This window comes from Indicator indicator, chromosome 9, assembly GCF_027791375.1.
Source record: "Indicator indicator isolate 239-I01 chromosome 9, UM_Iind_1.1, whole genome shotgun sequence".
Taxonomy (NCBI): Eukaryota; Metazoa; Chordata; class Aves; order Piciformes; family Indicatoridae; genus Indicator; species Indicator indicator.
Window position 1 is genome coordinate 28,523,942 of NC_072018.1, and position 17,724 is coordinate 28,541,665.

A 17,724-nucleotide genomic window follows, 5' to 3' on the forward strand; every position below is an offset into this window, starting at 1 on the left:
GTCCAACATAGGCTATAAAGATGCTGAGGGGACTGAAGCATCTCTCTGAGGAGAGGCTGAGAGACCTGGGGCTGTTTATCCTGCAGAATAGCAGCCTGAGAGAGGATCTTCTCAATGCCAATCAATATCTAAAGAGGGTGGTCAAGAGAATGAGGCAGACTCTTTTCAGTTACAGGAAAAAGATCAGTGAGCATGAACTGGAATGCAGGAGAAGCCTCTTTGCTCTGAGAATGCCAGAGCCCTGGACTAGGTTGCTCAGAGAAGTTGCAGAATCTCCTTTTCTGGAAAGATTCCAGAGCTGTCTGGGTACATTCCTGGGCAACTAGCTCTGGGTGACTCTCCTCTAAAGCAGGGCTGGACTAGGTGATCTCCAGAGGTCCCTTCCAACCCCCACTGTGCTGGGATTTGGGGATTCTGTGAACAGAGAAATGCAAACTGCTGGTTTCATTTCGCAGAGTCACTTGTAGGTTTTTATACTTCATACACTGATGGTTTTGTTTTCTGCTTAAAGACCCAAGTCAGGATTCAAGGGTTGATGTCTGGACATGGGTCAAAATTCGATGATTAAGAAGGAAATGAGGCATTTCCTGCCTATCCTCCCAGCACAAATACTGCTTAAAATATCTAAATTACATGCAGTAACTGACATCCTCCCTCTGCCTGCTCTTCTGAATTACACTTTTGCTTCAGGAAAGTGGTGGAATCACTGTCCCTGGAAGTGTTTGCAAGACATGTGGATAGGGCACTGAGGAACATGGTTTAGTGGTGACATGGCAGTGCTGGATTCATCATTGGACTCTAAGGTTGGAAAAGACCTCCAAGATAATCTTTTTATGATTCTAGGATCTTAGCCCCCTGAAGAAGGGGATGGGTGGTGCTGAGGCACTGGGGTGTGCTTAGTGTGGGCTGGGGAAGTGGCAGGAGTATGTTGTCGATGTAGGAAGCATTTTTGTTTGCCTCATTTAGGAGCTTAATCCTGAAGTGTGTGCAGAGGTTGTCTTTCAGAGAACCTAACGGTGCTGAACCCCACGTTTTTTTTCAGCTTTTGCAGTCCGTAGGACTCAACTGATCAGTAGTTGTTTCAACATCACAAACCTCAAAGATTTGTGTTTCGGAAGTTTTGTATGTGAGGTACCTCAGCAGTTCTTGAAGCATTCCGAAGTGAAGGTAATGATTGTGAAGCCACCCAGTTACTGTGGAATACTTAATTATCTTCAGAAAGTGTCTACTTCAAATGCACTGCCTCTGGTTAAATCTGGGAATTGCATTCAAATTCTTTATCCAGTCAAAGCGAATCTCCTTGCCCCTTGTATTCTCCAGATGTATGGGGTGGTAATGAGATGTGAGGAGGACAGCAGTTCTTCCTTCTCCAAGGTCATATCCCTGGGGAAGCCCAAACCATGAAATGCAGCTTTCTGTGCAGTTGAACACTGAAGTGAAAATGCAAATGAATAACTTCCTCTCAATCTACTTTTACTTGCCAGGTCCTGGAGAAATATCCTAATACACCTATGAGCCATAAAGAGATCCTTCAAGTTATCCAGAAAGAAGGACTTAAGGAGATCAGGTGAGTTAAGTCCCCGTACCAGTAAAACAATCTTCAAAACAGTAAAACAGTTATATTGTGGTTCCTGTGTAGTTTAGTTTACTCTAAACTTCTCTCTCTCAAGTATTTTGGGGACTGAAATGTTACAAACCTGCGGAATTGGAGTCCAGGTCCCATTTGCTATCAAGTCACTTAGTTTTCACCAGGAAAGCTAGATACAGAAGTCATACTTAATTCCTGCTATGAATGACTTAGGTCTGCAGCACTTATCTAAGATAAACTAGACCTGATAAGGTAGTTCAGACTCTAGGTACTGAAGTAAACTTAATTACTTCAATATTAAAAAGCGAATAGTCAGGTTAATAGAAATAGCCTAGCCCAAAGCTACCCAGGAGGTTAATAAGCAGCCTTACTTACAAATCCTTATTTAGAAAACTTTATGCTTCATGCTCTGTTCTTCAGTCCTCTCTGGCAGTAGTGTGTGGTTCTGCTTTGCAGACCTTCCCGTTTCTGCCCTCCCCCAAGTTGCAGACCAAGTGTTTGGTGTGCTGGGCAAAAGGGAATGCCAGCCTGGATGGTGCTGATGTGCTTTGGAAACACAGTGATCTGGATGACAACTCTGGAACTGCTTAATTCTTGAGTCCACCCTCACATGTATTCCCCAGAGCTTACAGCATCATAGAATGCTTCAGGTTGGAAAGGACCTTTAAAAGTCATCTAGTCCAACCCCTCTGCACTCAGCAGGGACTTCTTCAGCTAGAACAGGTTGCTCAGAGCCCTGTCTAACCTGACCTGGAATGGTTCCAGGAGTGGGTTATCTACCACCTCTTTGGGCAACCTGGGTCAATGTCTTGCCACTCTTAACGTACAAATTTCTTCCTTCTATCTGTTTAGTTGAAAGCCATCACTCCTTGTCCTGTCACAACAGACCCTGCTAAAAAGATTGTCCCCATCGAAGATGTATTTGCTGAGATACGGAACAACTATCCATAGGAAGTGCAGAGTAATTATGCTTCTGTTTTCTAAGACCAAAGCAAAAGGGAAGGGGGGAGGAAGGTGTATTGGATGTACCAGTTCATCTCTTTTGGAAGTAAATAGGCATCCTGAATTCAACTTACCTTTTCCACTCCACTTTCCCAGTTTACTAGAGCAATTGGAGGAAGTACTCAAGGGCCCAAGCGTAGAAATTCTGCTCTTGAGAACACGCTGTGAACAACACAAAGGTTATTTGCTTTTTGGAAATGTGAGCTTTAAAAGTGAGGAAACCAAGTATAATCATACAGCTGTTAGGTGACCAAAGTGTGGTTTAGATCCTGCCCTGATAACACACTTTGCTTTGGGGCACTGCTGCATTCAGTCAGATCAAAGCTTTACCAGCCTTAGGGCAGCTTCCATATTGTGTTAAATGCTGTTAATTCATTACAGGCAAATTCATAAATGAGAACTTGTCAGCCCCTTGTGTGCACCCAGGGGTGGAAATGCAGTTGTCAGTACTAGTGGTCTTGCTGATGGTAAGGCACAAGGCCAACACTTTCTTGTGGGGAACTGTTTTAGCAGTTCAGTGCTCTCTTGGGGCTAGAACTTTAGAGAGGAACTCAGATGTGACATGAACGATCCAGTGCCTGCCTGGCCAGGCCAGATTTAGAACTGAGCAGCCCCTGCAGAAGCAGGACAGAAGTGCCATGGTGCCATATAAACTTCTTGCCTTCAAGGACATCTTTTGGAGTTGATTTGAGGATTTAGCCTGAGCTGATAAATTGTTTGTTTTCCTCACCAAGAAAAGCTTGTGTGAACACCAGGACAGCTCAAACTTCTCAGGGACTTAATCCCCAGGTGTTTGTGGGAGCAGTTGGAGGTAAAACTCAATTTCTCTGGTTCTGTCCATCTTGCTGACTTAGCCACCTTTGGATACTCTGTAGCGCTCTTTCCCTCTGAAGTGTTAGATTGGACTTGCAGCCCAGAAGCCAACCATCTCATGGGCTGTATCCAAAGCAGTGTGGCCAGCAGGTCGAGGGAGAGGATTCTGACCCTCTACTCTGATCAGACCCTACCTGCAGTACTGTGTCCAGCTCTGGGGTCCTCAGCACAAGAGAGGCACGGACCTGTTAGAGTGGGCTCAGAGCAGGCCACAAAAATAATCCAAAGGCTGTAACCCCTCTGCTGTGAGGACAGACTGAGAGAGTTGGGGTTGTTTAGCATGGAAAAGAGAAGGCTCATACGAGACCTTCGTGCAGCCTTTCAGTACTTAAAGGGGCCTGTAAGAAAGCTGGGGACAGACTTTTTGGTAGGTCCTCTTATGACAGGACAAGGGGTGATGGTTTTAAACTAAAAGGGGGGGTTCTGACTAGAGAGAAGGACAAAAAAATTACACTGAGAATAGTAAGAGACTGGTCCAGGCTGCCCAGCGAGGTGGTTGATACCCCATCCCTGGTAATATTCCAGGTCAGATTGGACAGGGCTCTGAGCAACCTAGTCTAGTTGAAGATGGCCCTGCTACCTGCAGAGGGGTTGGACTAGATAACCTTTAAAAGGTCCTTTTCCAACCTGAAGCATTCTATGAAGTAATAAAGTTGTTTAGATTAATACCTGGAAGGTCATCAATTCTTTAAGCAGTTCAGTTTCAGTTAGTGTCAGTAATGTGTTTGTAGCTGGACTGGACTTCTGTTAGGTCTCTGCCTGCAACAAGATTGACTTAACACAAACCAGCATTTAGTGGAGGAAAAATCATGATATAGAAGATGTAAAAGCTAACAGAGGAGCATGTTGAGCTCACCAGATTTGAGTTCTCCTGTGTGGAGGTTCTGGGAGGATACCACAGCAAAGACTCTTGGGTTGGCATAAGTGGTGTGTAAGTCTGTAGGCAAGCCGTGGGCTCCTGTTAGCACATGTCAAAATATTTGGAGGTGTTTTTTTTTTTTTCCTCAATGAAATTTACTTTTAATAAAATTGCAAATTTATTTGTTAATAAACTATTTCCACAAACCACATAGTCAGTTTTGAGTGTGCCTGTGTTGAGGTTTTTAGATTTGTCACAAATACCTAGCCACATCTTGCATTTCTAAATCTCTGATTTCCAGAAAGCAAGCAGTTTTAGAAGTGACTTTCCTACAGATGTGTTGAACTGAGGCAAAATGGTGGGGCCCAGCTCATGTCCAGCAGTCAGTTTCTGTTTTGTTTGGCTGTGCAACTAGTCCACCTCCTTTTTTGCTCTAATTCCTGGCATGTGCTACCCTTTGGCAGCTGCTTGAGAGGGAGCTTGAGGACATGTTGAAAGAGGACTTGAAGCCCTGTAGAGGATTTGGAACTGCAGGGAAGAAGGGTGGTAATGGAGATGAACGTGGAAAAAACCCAAGAATGGTGATTTCTGCTACCTACAGGACAATCTGACTACTCTTTGAACAAGGTCTCTGAAGAGGGGCTGTAGCAATACTGGGTGATTATCTTGCCCATATTTATGATTCTATCCTACCAGTCAAGTGATTTTAATTACGAGATTTTTAAAGGTCAGCCCAGGATCAGTACTCTGATGTGACAGTTCTTGAGACTTAGGGCACCTTCTGCGTGATCTGTCATCCCAATTTTCTTGATTTGCCTCTTTTGACAGGCTGCTCTTAATCCTTTGAGAGCCTTTCCTATCTGTAGGTCACTCAATGAACTGGCAGTGTAACCAGATCTGACTCTTATGATTTGGCCAACATCTTATATTGTCTTGTCTCTGTAGCCTGTTGAAGCCTGAGGATGTTGTTACACACTCCCAAACAAGGCTTTGAAGATGCAGGGGAACACTAAGGTGCATTAGTGTGAAGCCAAGCAAGACCAGCTGCAGAAGTTCCCTCAGCTTATATAGAAGGACACCAAGAGTTAGCAACAGAATCATGTGTCTGATGATTGGTAGCTTATAAAATAAAGAATTATTAACTTCCCATTGGATTTCTTGAGTACATGAAAATCAATTTAAGAGCATCTGAAAATTTTGCATCTTGGAAAGACATCTTTGGTAGCCTTTTCTGTGAAAGTTTAGTTTTTCATGAGTTTTACTTGGGACACCATGTAAAATGCCAGAATCTCAGCTTAGTGGGGTTCAGAAGGAATCTCTGGAGATCCTCTAGCCCAACTGCCCTGCTAAAGCAGGGCCACCCAGAGGTGCTTGCCCAGGATTGCAATGTTCATATGAGTTTGAAATCTCCTTAGAGAAGGAGACTCTACAGCCTCTCTGGGCACACTAGTCCAGTGCTCTGGCACCATCACAGGAAAGACATTCTTCCTCATGTTCAGGTGGAACCTCCTGGGTACAGTTTCTGTATGTTGCTGCTTGTCCTGTTGCTGGGCACCACTGAAGAGTCTGGCCCCATCCTCTTGCCCCCCACCCTTTAGCTATTGATCAGCATTAAGAAGATTCCCTCTGTGTGCTCTCCTCCAGGCTAACAGCCCCAGATCTCTCAGCCTTTCCTCATCAGAGAGAAGCTCCAGTCCTCTTGGCATCTTTGTAGCCTCTGCTGGACCCTCTCCAGTAGTTCCCTCTCTCTTGAAGTGGACCTAGTACTGCAGATGTGGCCTCTCTAGTGCAGAGTAGAGGGGGAGAAGAACCTTCCTGGACGTGCTGATCACGTTCTTAATGCATCTGAAACACTGCTGGCATTTGTGGTCACAAGAGCACACTGCTGGCTTGTGAACCTCTGCCCAAACTCAGTGACTTTTTGCCCAAATTTAAGCAAGGAAATGCATCTCAACACTAACTCAGCCTCAGTGAAAATGAAAACAGACTTGGTGCTCTGGCTGCTTTTACTTCCAAGCATTTGTGGCAGTTCTAACAAGCCACAAGAAACTTAAACCACACTGGGGGAAGGAAAGTGGTAGAGAAACCAAAGTCCCCTTAACTCCAGTCCAAATATGAGCAGTGAAAAGTGTTGTGAATGGTGTGGGTTTGACTTTTAGCTGCCCTCCAGGCAGTGGCTAATTTATGCTTCTCTTTGGCAAGTCAGCCCTTCCAAATTTCTTGCAGGATGCTGAGGACATCATTGAGGAGAGAGTTTGTGTCCAGACAAGGAGATGGCTGTGTGAAAAAGGCTGGAGCTGCTCAGTGTGACACTTCTATAAATGAGCTGCCAGCACTGCAGTTTTAGGCTTCCATAAGGTGGTTTTCTATAGATTTTCTTTCTTGCTAGCTGAAAATCAGATGCCTGCTGTATTTGTGTGCTTAGCTTGTCCTCTGAGTCCAATAATGTGAACAGTTTGTCTTCCTGAGTAATAAGGACTGCCACAGATTCTGATTCCCTTCATCTGGAAAAAAAACATGGAGCTTTTAGCTTCTTCCTGGTTCAGTGCAGCGCCACATTAGTATTGTTCCCACAGTAGCTTGTGTGCTATGAAATGAGGATCTTGCATCTCTATACTTGGTCACTGTCTTGCAGAAGGAGAGAGGATGAACTTAAAAGGCAAACTGTTCTCTTGTTGACTTGTCTCAGAAATACGAGCAGAGGTCAGGCTAGAGTCTGGACTAGGTGATAACTATACGAAGAGGGAAGCTGTTCTTGCATCTCAGATTGAGTTGCGGACCAACGAACTGATCTCTTCTCATTCTTGGCAGAAGGCTTTGCCACTAAAATTTCCCAGCACTTCTGAAGTGCTTTGGTTTCCCTTTCTGCTGCAGAGCTGGGAATTAAAATGGGGTTCAGAGAGCTAACCTGCATGCTTCTTCATGCCTTGATTCTTGGGGCAGTTGTTTGTTGGACAGTTTGCTAGGAAATTCTTTCTCCAATATAACACCCCATCGAAAACTGAACCCAATACCCCCTGCAGAGTAGGGCTGGAAGGAGGTTTTCAAAAGGATGCAGAGTTCTTAAATTACTTTGAAAAGGATGAAGTTGCCATTGGATCCCACTGGCACTGGGTGTGAGGATAGATTATCTCTTACAAAGAGTTTCCCCTCTCTATTGAAACCCACCCCTGTCAAAACTAAAAGACTTTCCTGTATGTAAAAACTGCTCTTCAAAGCTGTGATGGATCCACACAAAAAGCTCTCCCAGGCAAAAAAAAATCTCATCTGGGTGAAGAGAATTAAATGGATAACCAGGGAAAAATACAATTCTCATTTCTTTGTGTTTAAAAATATAACTGGGGAAATAGGGAAGCTGAAATTGTTCAACAGTGGAAAAGACATGCAGAGAGCAGGCAAACCTCTTACTCTTGCTGCTGGCTATGTGGCACATAGCTGCCTTGTCAGGAAGGGGCAAGAGTGTAGCTCAGGCTGTCCAGAATATGAATATTTTCTGGTCTGAGTCTACTGTGATACTGCAAAGCTTAGACTAAGTCCACTAATACAGTTTTACCTCCCTAAAAGCAGATTAGTAGGATAAGGGGAGATGGTCTCAGGTTGCACCATGGGAGGTTTAAGTAACAATTTCTTCCCCCAAAGGGTTGTCAAGTCCTGCAACAGCTGCCCAGGGCAGTAGTGGAGTCCCATCCCTGGAGGGGTTTAAAGGTCATGTAGATGTGGTGCTGAGGCATATGGTTTAGTGGTGACCTGGCAGTGCTGGATTAACAGTTGGACTTGATGACCTTAAGGTCTTTTCCAACAAAAATGATTCTATGATGCTGTGATAACTCACTTCCTCTGTAGATTCTCCAGTTCTTCAGTCTTTTCACAAGTCCAAAGAATGAGAGTTATAGACTGAACCCTTCAGCAAACTCCGTAATGGCTCTGGACACTTCTGTTTGCTTTCAGGAAGGGAAGAGTTTTCATCAGCTCAGTCTGACTCTGGTCATGACCTTATAGTTGAAGAACAAATACAGGCCATTATCCACCTTTTAGACACATTTGACTAATACACAGAATTATCTTGATAGACTATGTAAGAACTTCTTGTGGAATAAACATGTCCAGAGTTTTACCTTCATCATCGATGTGTATACTCAAAATGCTAAGGAGCAACTTCTTGCTATGCAGTCTGCTTGCTGTCTCCTATCTGCACATTGGCAACTTGAAATTTGTCTCTCTGTTGGAGACTGTATTGTTGCTGATGAGCCAAATGCCACACAGCTCAAATGATGAAGGAAATCAGCATGGGGCAAAGCAACCTTCATGGTGTTGCTCTTAAAGTGGCCTCAGGCCACTTGACGCGCTGGTGAGTTCATCTTCATTGTTTCCTTTGTATTCTCTGATCATCTGAGCTCTTGGCTGAAAAATACATGGTCAAGCAAAGCCTGTGAGAAGTCTTGAGATTATGATGTGACCTGCTTTGGCTTTGTCTTTCTAACTTCTGATTCCATCTGACAGCAGGAAGTTGGGAAGCTGCAATCTGCTAAGAGGGAAAGGAAATTTCAAGCTTATTTTCCTGCCACTGCTGTTCAGGGAGCCTGGTGGCAGTAGGGTGGAGGAGGAGGTTGGAACAGCTAGAAGGACCTGCTAGAGGTGCTTCAGGATGTCCCTACAGCAAAGCATCCTCAAGAGGACTCTTGTATTCCTCTAGCATTCTGACCTTAGCTAACCATCTAGCTTCTTAACTGTTAAGCACACCAATAAATGTTGGTTTTTTTTTTTTCAGGGGCAAAGGCTGTAGTCTGTAGCATCAGCAGGTTCTTCTGTGTGCATTGTGTGGGCTGGCAGGAGCTCCATACAGGAGGTGTTTGGAGGTGTGAGCAGCAAGCACAGTGCTGTGGGACAGGACCTCAAGGGAACTGCACAGAAAGATCTGCCAGGCAACTCCTTTCAGTGGATTTCACTTGGGCCCATATAGTCTTCCCTAAAGGCTTCTGTTTGCATCTGACCAAGAAGAATCATTCTGTTGACAAGAGCTGAGACTTAGACGTCACAGCCCCTCACCTGCCCTGTGGTGCAGGACGCTGTTGGGAGGCATTGATGGCAGCAGTTGTCCTTGCAGCCATTGAGTGTTGGCAGGCAGCAGATTTGGCATGCTTGTTTAGAGTGTTAACTTATTCATAGAAAGCTTTTCAGGACTTCTAAAAATAAATATTTATGATTTGCCTGGTGCTAGCTCTGACATCGCACAGTGAGATCAGGTGGCACAATGCTGCCAACCCCCCATCTTTCTGCATAGCCTGGCCTAGAGAGTTTGAAACTACACCTTGCTTAGGTCCATAGGTAACCACAACAGGAACCTTCCCCTGCTTGAGCTCCCTGTACAGCAGTATGTTTCACAGAATACCAGCATGGTGGGGGTTGGAAGGAATCTCTGGGGATCGTCTCGTCCCCTTGCCTTGATAAAGCAAGATCACCCACAGCAGGTTGTCTGGCATGACAATGTCTGGGTGGGTTAGGAATCTCTCCAGGGAAGGAGATTTCACAACTGCTCTAGGGAGCCTGGTCCAGGGCTCCAGCACCCTCACAGGAAAGAAGATTCTCCTCATTTTCAGATGGAACCTCCTGGGTTCCAGTTTGCATCCAGTACCCTTTGTCCTGTTACTGGGCACCACTGAAAAGAGTTTGGCCCCATCCTCTTGGCCTCTTCCCTTTAGATATTGATAAGCACTGTAAAGATCCCCTTCCCAATCCCAGGTCTCTCAGCCTTTCCTCTTCAGAGATGCATCTTTGTAGACTCTGTTGCACTCTCTCCAGTAGTTCACTGTCTGTCATGAACTGGGGAGCCCAGAACTGATCAAGGGACTCCAGATACGGTCTTGCTATGGAAGACTAGAAGAGGAGGAGAATCTCCTGTGAACTGCTGGCCATACTCTTCTGAAAGGCTCCCCAGGAGACCATTTGCTTTCTTGGCCATGTGGGCACATTGCTGGCTTATGAGCAATTTGTTGTCCCCAGCACTCCCAGGTCCTCTTCCATGGAGCTGCCTTCTAGCAGTCCATCCCTAACCTGTCCTGGTGTAGGGAGTTACTCCTCCTTCAGGTGTGAGACTCTACACTTGTGCTCATTAAGCTTCATGAGGTTCCTCTCCAACCAACTCTGCAGCCTGTCAGGGTCTCACTGAGGGACAGCACAGCCTGACTGGGTGTCAGCCACTCCTCCCAGTTTGGTATCTTCAGCACACTGGCTGAGGGTCCACTCTGTGTCTTCACCTAGGCTGTTGATGAAGATGTTGAACAATACTGGACCCAGTTCTGACCCCTGGGGACCATGATGAGCTGCAGGCTTCCAACTAGACTACAGCACTGATGACAACTGAGCTTTGTCTTTCAGCCATTTCTCAGCCTGCCACACTGTCCGCTCCTCTGACCCACGTTTCCTAAGTTTACCTACAGGGATGTTATGGGGTACTGGTGAAGGTTGAAGATAACACATCTAGGGCTGCCTTTGAAAAGAGAGTGACAAAATCTTGCAGGTCTCCATCTTCCTCCCTCCTGTCTCCTCAATAGGACCTGCTCTTAGTGTTACTGCAGATCGCAAACAAAACCTTTTGACTTTGGTTCTGGTGGATGGGGGGAGGGGGGGAGGGCTCAGTATTAATCATCAGATAATTTTTTTTGCTCAAGTTTTTAAAGGGGTGTTTCTCTCCTTTTTTTGGGTTGCATTCCAACTCCAGAAGGTAAGAACCACTGCTGATTGTTCTAAAGCTGCTCTCCTCTATTAACTCATGCTGCAAAAGCCTTAATTAAAAAAGCAACTGCTTGTTTCACACAGCCCTAGAACTGAGTAATGGTCATGTATGTGGTGTTAATGCTTCTGCTCCCTTCCTCCTGCCTCTCCTGCATGCTGTTTGCATTGGCCAGTGTGATGCAAACCTGAAATCCTCATGTTTGTAAAGTCTGTGGAGAATGTTGGCTAATAGCATGTGAGTGCTTCATGTCTTACACATTAACCCTTCTGTCCCCAAGCCCAGGTTTGGTGGGGGGTGGTGGTGCTTGATTTGCATGATGTGGTTTTGTGCATCGTTTGTCTCTGGGATACTTGGCACTGCATGGTGGGTGAATAACAAGCTGCTTTTCTAAATCCTGAATGTGTTTAACAAGCTTGAAGTTGGTACCGTGGTGTCTGCTCACAATACCTCTCTGCTCTGACACCTCCATAGATCTGAAACTATTGTTTAAACCATCAGATTTTAATACACTAATAACCAAAGAGCTGTTTGTGTGAATGTTTGATACAAATTGAAAGAGGGGAAGAAGGGAATGCTCAAAAGAACCAAAATGGGGAAGTCCCTCAGCCTGAATCACAGCTCAGTCCATTTGGGGTTTTTTACCCAGTTACACCAGTGTGAAATGACACTCGCTGCTGGGTGTACTTTATATAAAGCTCCATTTAGAGCAGAAGGAAATCATTCACTTTTCCCTGGTGCTGGGGTTGCTGAATGCTCTGGTACCCAGCTGGTGTGGACCCAGTGAGTTCTGGGTGATGTTTCTCTTGCCCAGCAGTATCAGCAGATGTCCCCCTAGGGCCCTGTAGCAGGGATTCTCCTCTGGTGGGAGGCTGAAATGGGTTCTTCTGGGTTCATCATGCTGTTCACAGGTTGCATTGGGTTGGAAGGGACCCTCAAGGGTCATCTTGTCCACCCCCTTGCAGTGAGCAGGGACACCTCCAACTAGATCAGGCTGCCCAGGGCCAGATCAAATCTGATCATGAATGCTGTCAGGGACATGGCCTCAAGCATACCCCTGGGCAACCTGTTGTGCACACAGAGAAATACTAAAAACTCTGCTAACCAAACTAAAAATGGAGCTTTAATATGAAGTAACCTATTGACAGGTAAATTCACCTTGCATGGTGCTCTGAGGGGCAAGGGCTTTTACATACAAGTACGTCATTGAACAATCTGAATCCAGGACCTATCCACATGTGACCAAACAAAAACGATTTGGTCACTTTTTGTCTTCAAAGCAGAACAAGTCAGTTGGGTCCCTGAGGTCTCAGGGGCCAGGCTGATAGGAAGGATGCTGCAGTGGGATTGAAAGTGTGGGGAGAAATGTGCCACCTTCTTCCTTCCCTTACACAGGCAGCTGCTCGGAGTACTCTCCTTAACCTTGTGTGCATTTACCACTCTCAGTGTAATGCTCAGTCTGAAGAAGCTTTGAATTTTAATGTGGAGTTTAAAAATGCCGTGATTTAATGAGGGCTTAAACCTGGCAGTTCTCAAGAGGGAAATTTGGTATGTACGTGTCTGAAACGTCAAGTAGCTCAGAGAAATGCTCAGTGGCAAGAGCTCAAAACATGAAATTCTTATGCCATGGGTTGGCCTTACAGCTATCTCCTGCCTACAAAAATTATTATTGCACTGATGTAGCCGCTTCAGCAGTCCAATAAAATAAGTAGAGAATATATTTTGTTAAAGAACCACTAAATCCCAGCATGGTGGGAGTTGGAAGTGACCTGTAGGGATCATTTAGTCCAATCCCGTTGATAAAGCTGGGTCACTCAGAGCAGGTTGCCCAGGATTGCCATGGCCAGGTGGGTTTGGAATCTTTCCAGACAAGCAGACTCCACAACCTCCCTGGTCAGCCTTACAGGAAAGAAGTTTCTCCATCTTCAGATGGAACTTCCTGGATTCCAGTGTGTGCCTGTTGCCCCTTGTTCTGTTGCTGGGCACCACTGAAAAGAGTCTGGCCCCATCTTTTTGCCCCCTGCCCTTTAGGTATCAATCAATATTGAGAAGTTTCCCTCTCAGTCTGTTCTTCTCCAGCCCCAGGTCTCAGCCTCTGCTTGTCAGAGAGATGCTCCCTCAGCATATTTGTAGCCTCCACTGGAGTCTCTCTAGTAGTTCCCTGTCTCTCTTGAACTGGGGGGTCCAGAACTGGACCCAGGACTCCAGAAGTTACCACCAGCCCTCCTAGTTCCTTCTCCATGGTCCTGTTCTGCAGGCAGAGGGACTGTTGCTAGCTGGAGACCACTTTGAGATGGATTTTATGATTTATTAATGAAATGAAAGTACAGCTCAGTTACCAATTTCCAAACTGGATGGATGTTTAAAATCTCCCCAACCTTCCCCTTGTTTACTCAAGTAAAAATACGACTTGCGCATCAGGTTTGTAAATATCAATAGTTTATAAATGCCAATTAATCTCTTAATTGGGTTGTTTTTAATTGGGAAGTTGGTGTTAGAATAATTACTAAACCACCATATTCGGTGGGAAGACCCACTGCAATGGAAACAGAATGGTTGGTGACTGAAGTGGCCACCTCATAGGCACTTACTGTTTTGTCCCAATGCCATGTGCTTGAATTGAGGTTCAGGAGATACCAGACTTTTGGCTGACAAAATAAGTACCATTCAGACCCTACTGTGTAGCAAAGAGGTCAGTGCTGGCTCTGATAACATCAGGGTTTAAGAACAGGCCACACTTATCCACCAGGTGGTTGCCTGGTAAGTATTGATGGGTACTTGTTGTTTTAGAGAGGTCTGATATATGCATCTGTAAATGAAAATGTTTTCAGTGCTGTGGTTTAAAAGCTATGCCAGCACTTAAATAAATTCTTTTGCTGTTGATAAAGGTAGTTCTAAGTGGGTAGCAGACTGCTTGCTAGTTTTGCTCAAGCTGAGATACACTTTGAGTGAGGGTAATGCATATTTATGGGAAAGTAAAATGATTTAGAACTTAAGAGTGAACAAATCAACATTTCCTGGTTTTCATGTTGAAGATCCTAGGTTTAGGCAGGAGAGCTTGCATTATTCCCCTTGCAGCAGCACCATCATCCTGTAGTGATAGGACAAGAGGGAATGGATTTAAGCTCAAGATTTAGACTGGATATTAGGAAGAAATTCTTGACAGTGAGGGTGGTGAGATGCTGGAACAGGCTGCCCAAGGAGGTCATGGATGCCCCCTCTCCCTGGAGGTGTTCAAGGCCAGGTTGGATGAAGGCCTTGAGCAACCTGGTCTAGTGGAAGGTGTCCCAGGCTGTGGCAGCGGGGTTCCAACCCATTCTATGAATCTGTGATTCAGTCCTATTTATGCTGCATTTTGCTGCCTGTATTCTGCCAGCAAGCTGTGCTATTTTTAGCTTTTTGAGAAGTAAAAATGAAGAAGTTCCAGTATGTACTTGTGACACCATGGAAACCAGATTAATGCTGGTAAAGGCTCTTACAGTTACCTTTGCATCTTGCCAGTTGCAAATATATATTTTTACTTTAATGCAAGTTCATTTCCTAGAATTACTGAATTGTTTTAGTTGGAAGAGACCTTTTAACGTCATTGAGTCCAACAGTTAACTCAGCACTGCCAGGTCACCACTAAACCACGTCCCTCAGCACCACATTTACGTAGCTTTAAAGCCTCCCCAGGGGTGGGCACTCCACTACTGTTCTTGACAGCCTGTTTCAGGCCTATACAACCCTTTTGAGGATGAAATTGTTCCTCATGTCCAACCTAAACCTCTCCTGGCACGACTTGAGGCCATTTCCTCTTGTCCTGTTGCTTGTTCCTTGGGAGGAGTGAACAGTGAACAAAGCTATAGCTGACTTTGCATTAAGTGAATTTAGCAGCCTTAAGCAACTCTGTTCTGATCCCAGCTGTCCCAAGAAGTGCTCAGCTGAGATGTGAACCAATATAAGCATTTATGGCCTGGTATAAACAAAGGGATGTTTATCCTGATTTTCCAGAGGATGCAGTTTGCTTATGGGTGGGCTGGCACTGATGTCAGGGTAGCTGATAAAGGTCAACATGCCGTTTATTATCACAGTAGTTACAATTTGCTGCTCTTGCTGTTGCTGTCAGCTCACACCCACTTCCCTATTGTCATGCAAAGTGCAAATAACGCCCTGCTGGGAGTGCGTCTATGAAAACAAAACTGAAAAATCCTTTCTACTCACAGAAACACAAACACAACTCCTGTGTCTGTGCACCTAACAAAAAAGCTGATAGTTGGACTAGATGATCTTAGAGGTGTTTTCCAACCTTAATGATTTTCTGCTTCATGGTTAGGTACAAAGTGACTTCTGATAACTTTGTAGATGCAGAGGTAGGAGGGATGATGAAGAACACTTATGGGAGAAGGACAGGTATATTTATCAGGTATCCTTGTGTGAAGTTCTTGCATAGGACTTGCATGCAGAAATCACATCCAGGAGCAGAGGTGAGAAGAGGGGAAGTGTGTACTTTCAGAGTTTGGGGTTGCTGTAGTAAATCACACTGAGATGTAGTTTCCAATTGTACCTTTGGGGTTGGATTAGATGACCTTCTAACTACAAGAAAGGTGATTCAGATTAGATACAAGGAAGAAATTGTTTACACTGAGGGTGGTGAGACACTGGCCCATGTTGCCTGCAGGTGGTAGAAGCCCCATCCCTGAAACATTCCAGATGAGGCTGGATGGGGCTTTGAGCGACCTGCTCTAGTTGATTATGTACCTTCTCACTGCAGAAGGGTTGGACTAGATGGCCTTTAAAGGTCCCTTCCAAACCAAAGCTTTCTGTGGTGATTCCAGACAGACCTTGTGGCTTTCTGAATATGAGGATTAGTTTTGTGAAGTCTGCAGGTGAGTGAAGCTTGTGTGAGAGAATTGCTTCCAGTTGTGGTATTAACTCTGCAGTGGTTGGTTGATGTACCTCTGGGGAAGGCCCACAAAAGAGTGGTGGGAGCAGCAGGGAGTGATGAGCCATGAGCTGTTTTTCAGTGGGGTTAGTTCTGGCTGGAACATCAACATAGACACACCATGTCTGGAGGTGGGCATGGATTTTTGGCAGATATCAAAGTGAGTTGCTTAGGTTTCTGGTTGCTCTGTTGTACCACAGTTGGCTGGCTCTCCAGAAGACACACATTACCCAGAGGAGTTGCTGGGTCAGTGTAAGAGTACCCACATGAAGTGGAGTTTTACTGTGTAAGAACTAAAACATAAGTGGGTGGTCCCCATCATGCTTGAAGCTCAGGTTTTTTTCCTCCAACATTGCTGTTTTTTCCTTGAGCATCAGGCTGAGCTATCTGCTGATGCAGTCAGATGAGCTTCGGGCTGGAGTTTAGAAGACTCTCCCCTCATCACCATTTTCACTGGTATTTGTTAGTTAATGACACTGGCAGAACCTCAGAAAGCTCAAGAACAAGCAGAGACACCACAGAGGTTGTTCTCTGACCCTTTGCATGGAATAACCTAGGTTTGAAGGAGATCATCTGGTCTGATTGTGGGCTGTAACCTCACAGAGATCTCTGCTGATGGGAAGTGACTGCACACCTGTCTCAGGCTTGTATATGAGCCCTGGGGTGTCCTTGTACAACCATAGAGCTCCCACATCTGTCTGAGTACTTCTCCAAGGTTGTTCCTCAACCAGAGGAGCCAGGAGCCTGCAGTGAGGTTGTCCTCAAAAGCAGCTATGTAATTCCTACCTCTCTAAATGGAGAAGGTTTATGCATCTGGAGCTTGAACCCCGCATCTTCAAGCCAAGAATCACAACTTGAGCTTTTCTAGAGCTCAGGGTGATTCATGACCGTGATCACAAAGCTGGAGAACATTTCGTAGAATACAATTGCTTGTGTTGGAAAAGACCTTTAAGGTCATGGAGTCCAACGTTAATTCAGCACTGCCATGTCCACCAAACTGCAGTTCAGAAGCTTTGGAAATCAAGTTAGGGGGGTGATCTGTAACAGATCTAACACAGCTTCCCCTGAGGGGACATGGAGGAACATAGCAGTTACTAAGTGTTCGTGTCATAGTTTAGCTGAACTCCAGAGAACCTTTTCTGAAGGACGAATCCTGTTTTGAGACCTCCAAAATGACTTGACATGTGTTAGCATTCACATTGGTGGTCATCAGTATTGGAGACTGACTGAGGCTTTGCATGTTGAGCAACATGAGCCTGTTCCTCAACTGGAAGGGCCAGCAGCCTCCAGGGTGCCTAATCTGCAGTGCTGTGGGCAAGGGGGACTGAGGACAGTGTCCTGGCAGCAGTGATGCCCCGACATGGACCAGTGTGTCTCTGTATGTTGGCATGGCAGTCAGCACATGTGGGAATGGGGCTAGCAATACAAGTACTGACTCTTCTCTTGTCATGGTGCTTCTGCTGTGCTTCATATGCTGGTGAGCTACCATATCTGGCTGGTGTTCCTTGGGGGGTCTCCTGCTAGCTGGTAACTTGCAGGGCTTGAGGAGACTAGGCCTATTTCAGGCCTTGAGAAAAGAAGGCTCAGGGAGACCTTATCACTGTGTTCCAGTATTTAAAGGAGGGTTACAAAGAAGATGGAGACTCCATCTTACAGGAAGTCACATGGAAAAGGCAAGGGGTAACAGATACAAGTTATTCTTGGGGGGATTTCTTCTTGGGCACAAGAAGAAAACTTTTCATAATAGG

General features: G+C 45.3%; 1 protein-coding gene across 1 annotated transcript in view; it reads left to right on the forward strand.

The window, feature by feature from the left end:
- The window catches only part of ASXL2 (ASXL transcriptional regulator 2), an 87,916-nt gene that overhangs the window by 24,735 nt on the left and 45,457 nt on the right, over nt 1–17,724 (forward strand). The window contains 1 exon segment of the mRNA XM_054383460.1: nt 1,485–1,576. Coding sequence (XP_054239435.1) covers nt 1,485–1,576 — 92 coding nt within the window.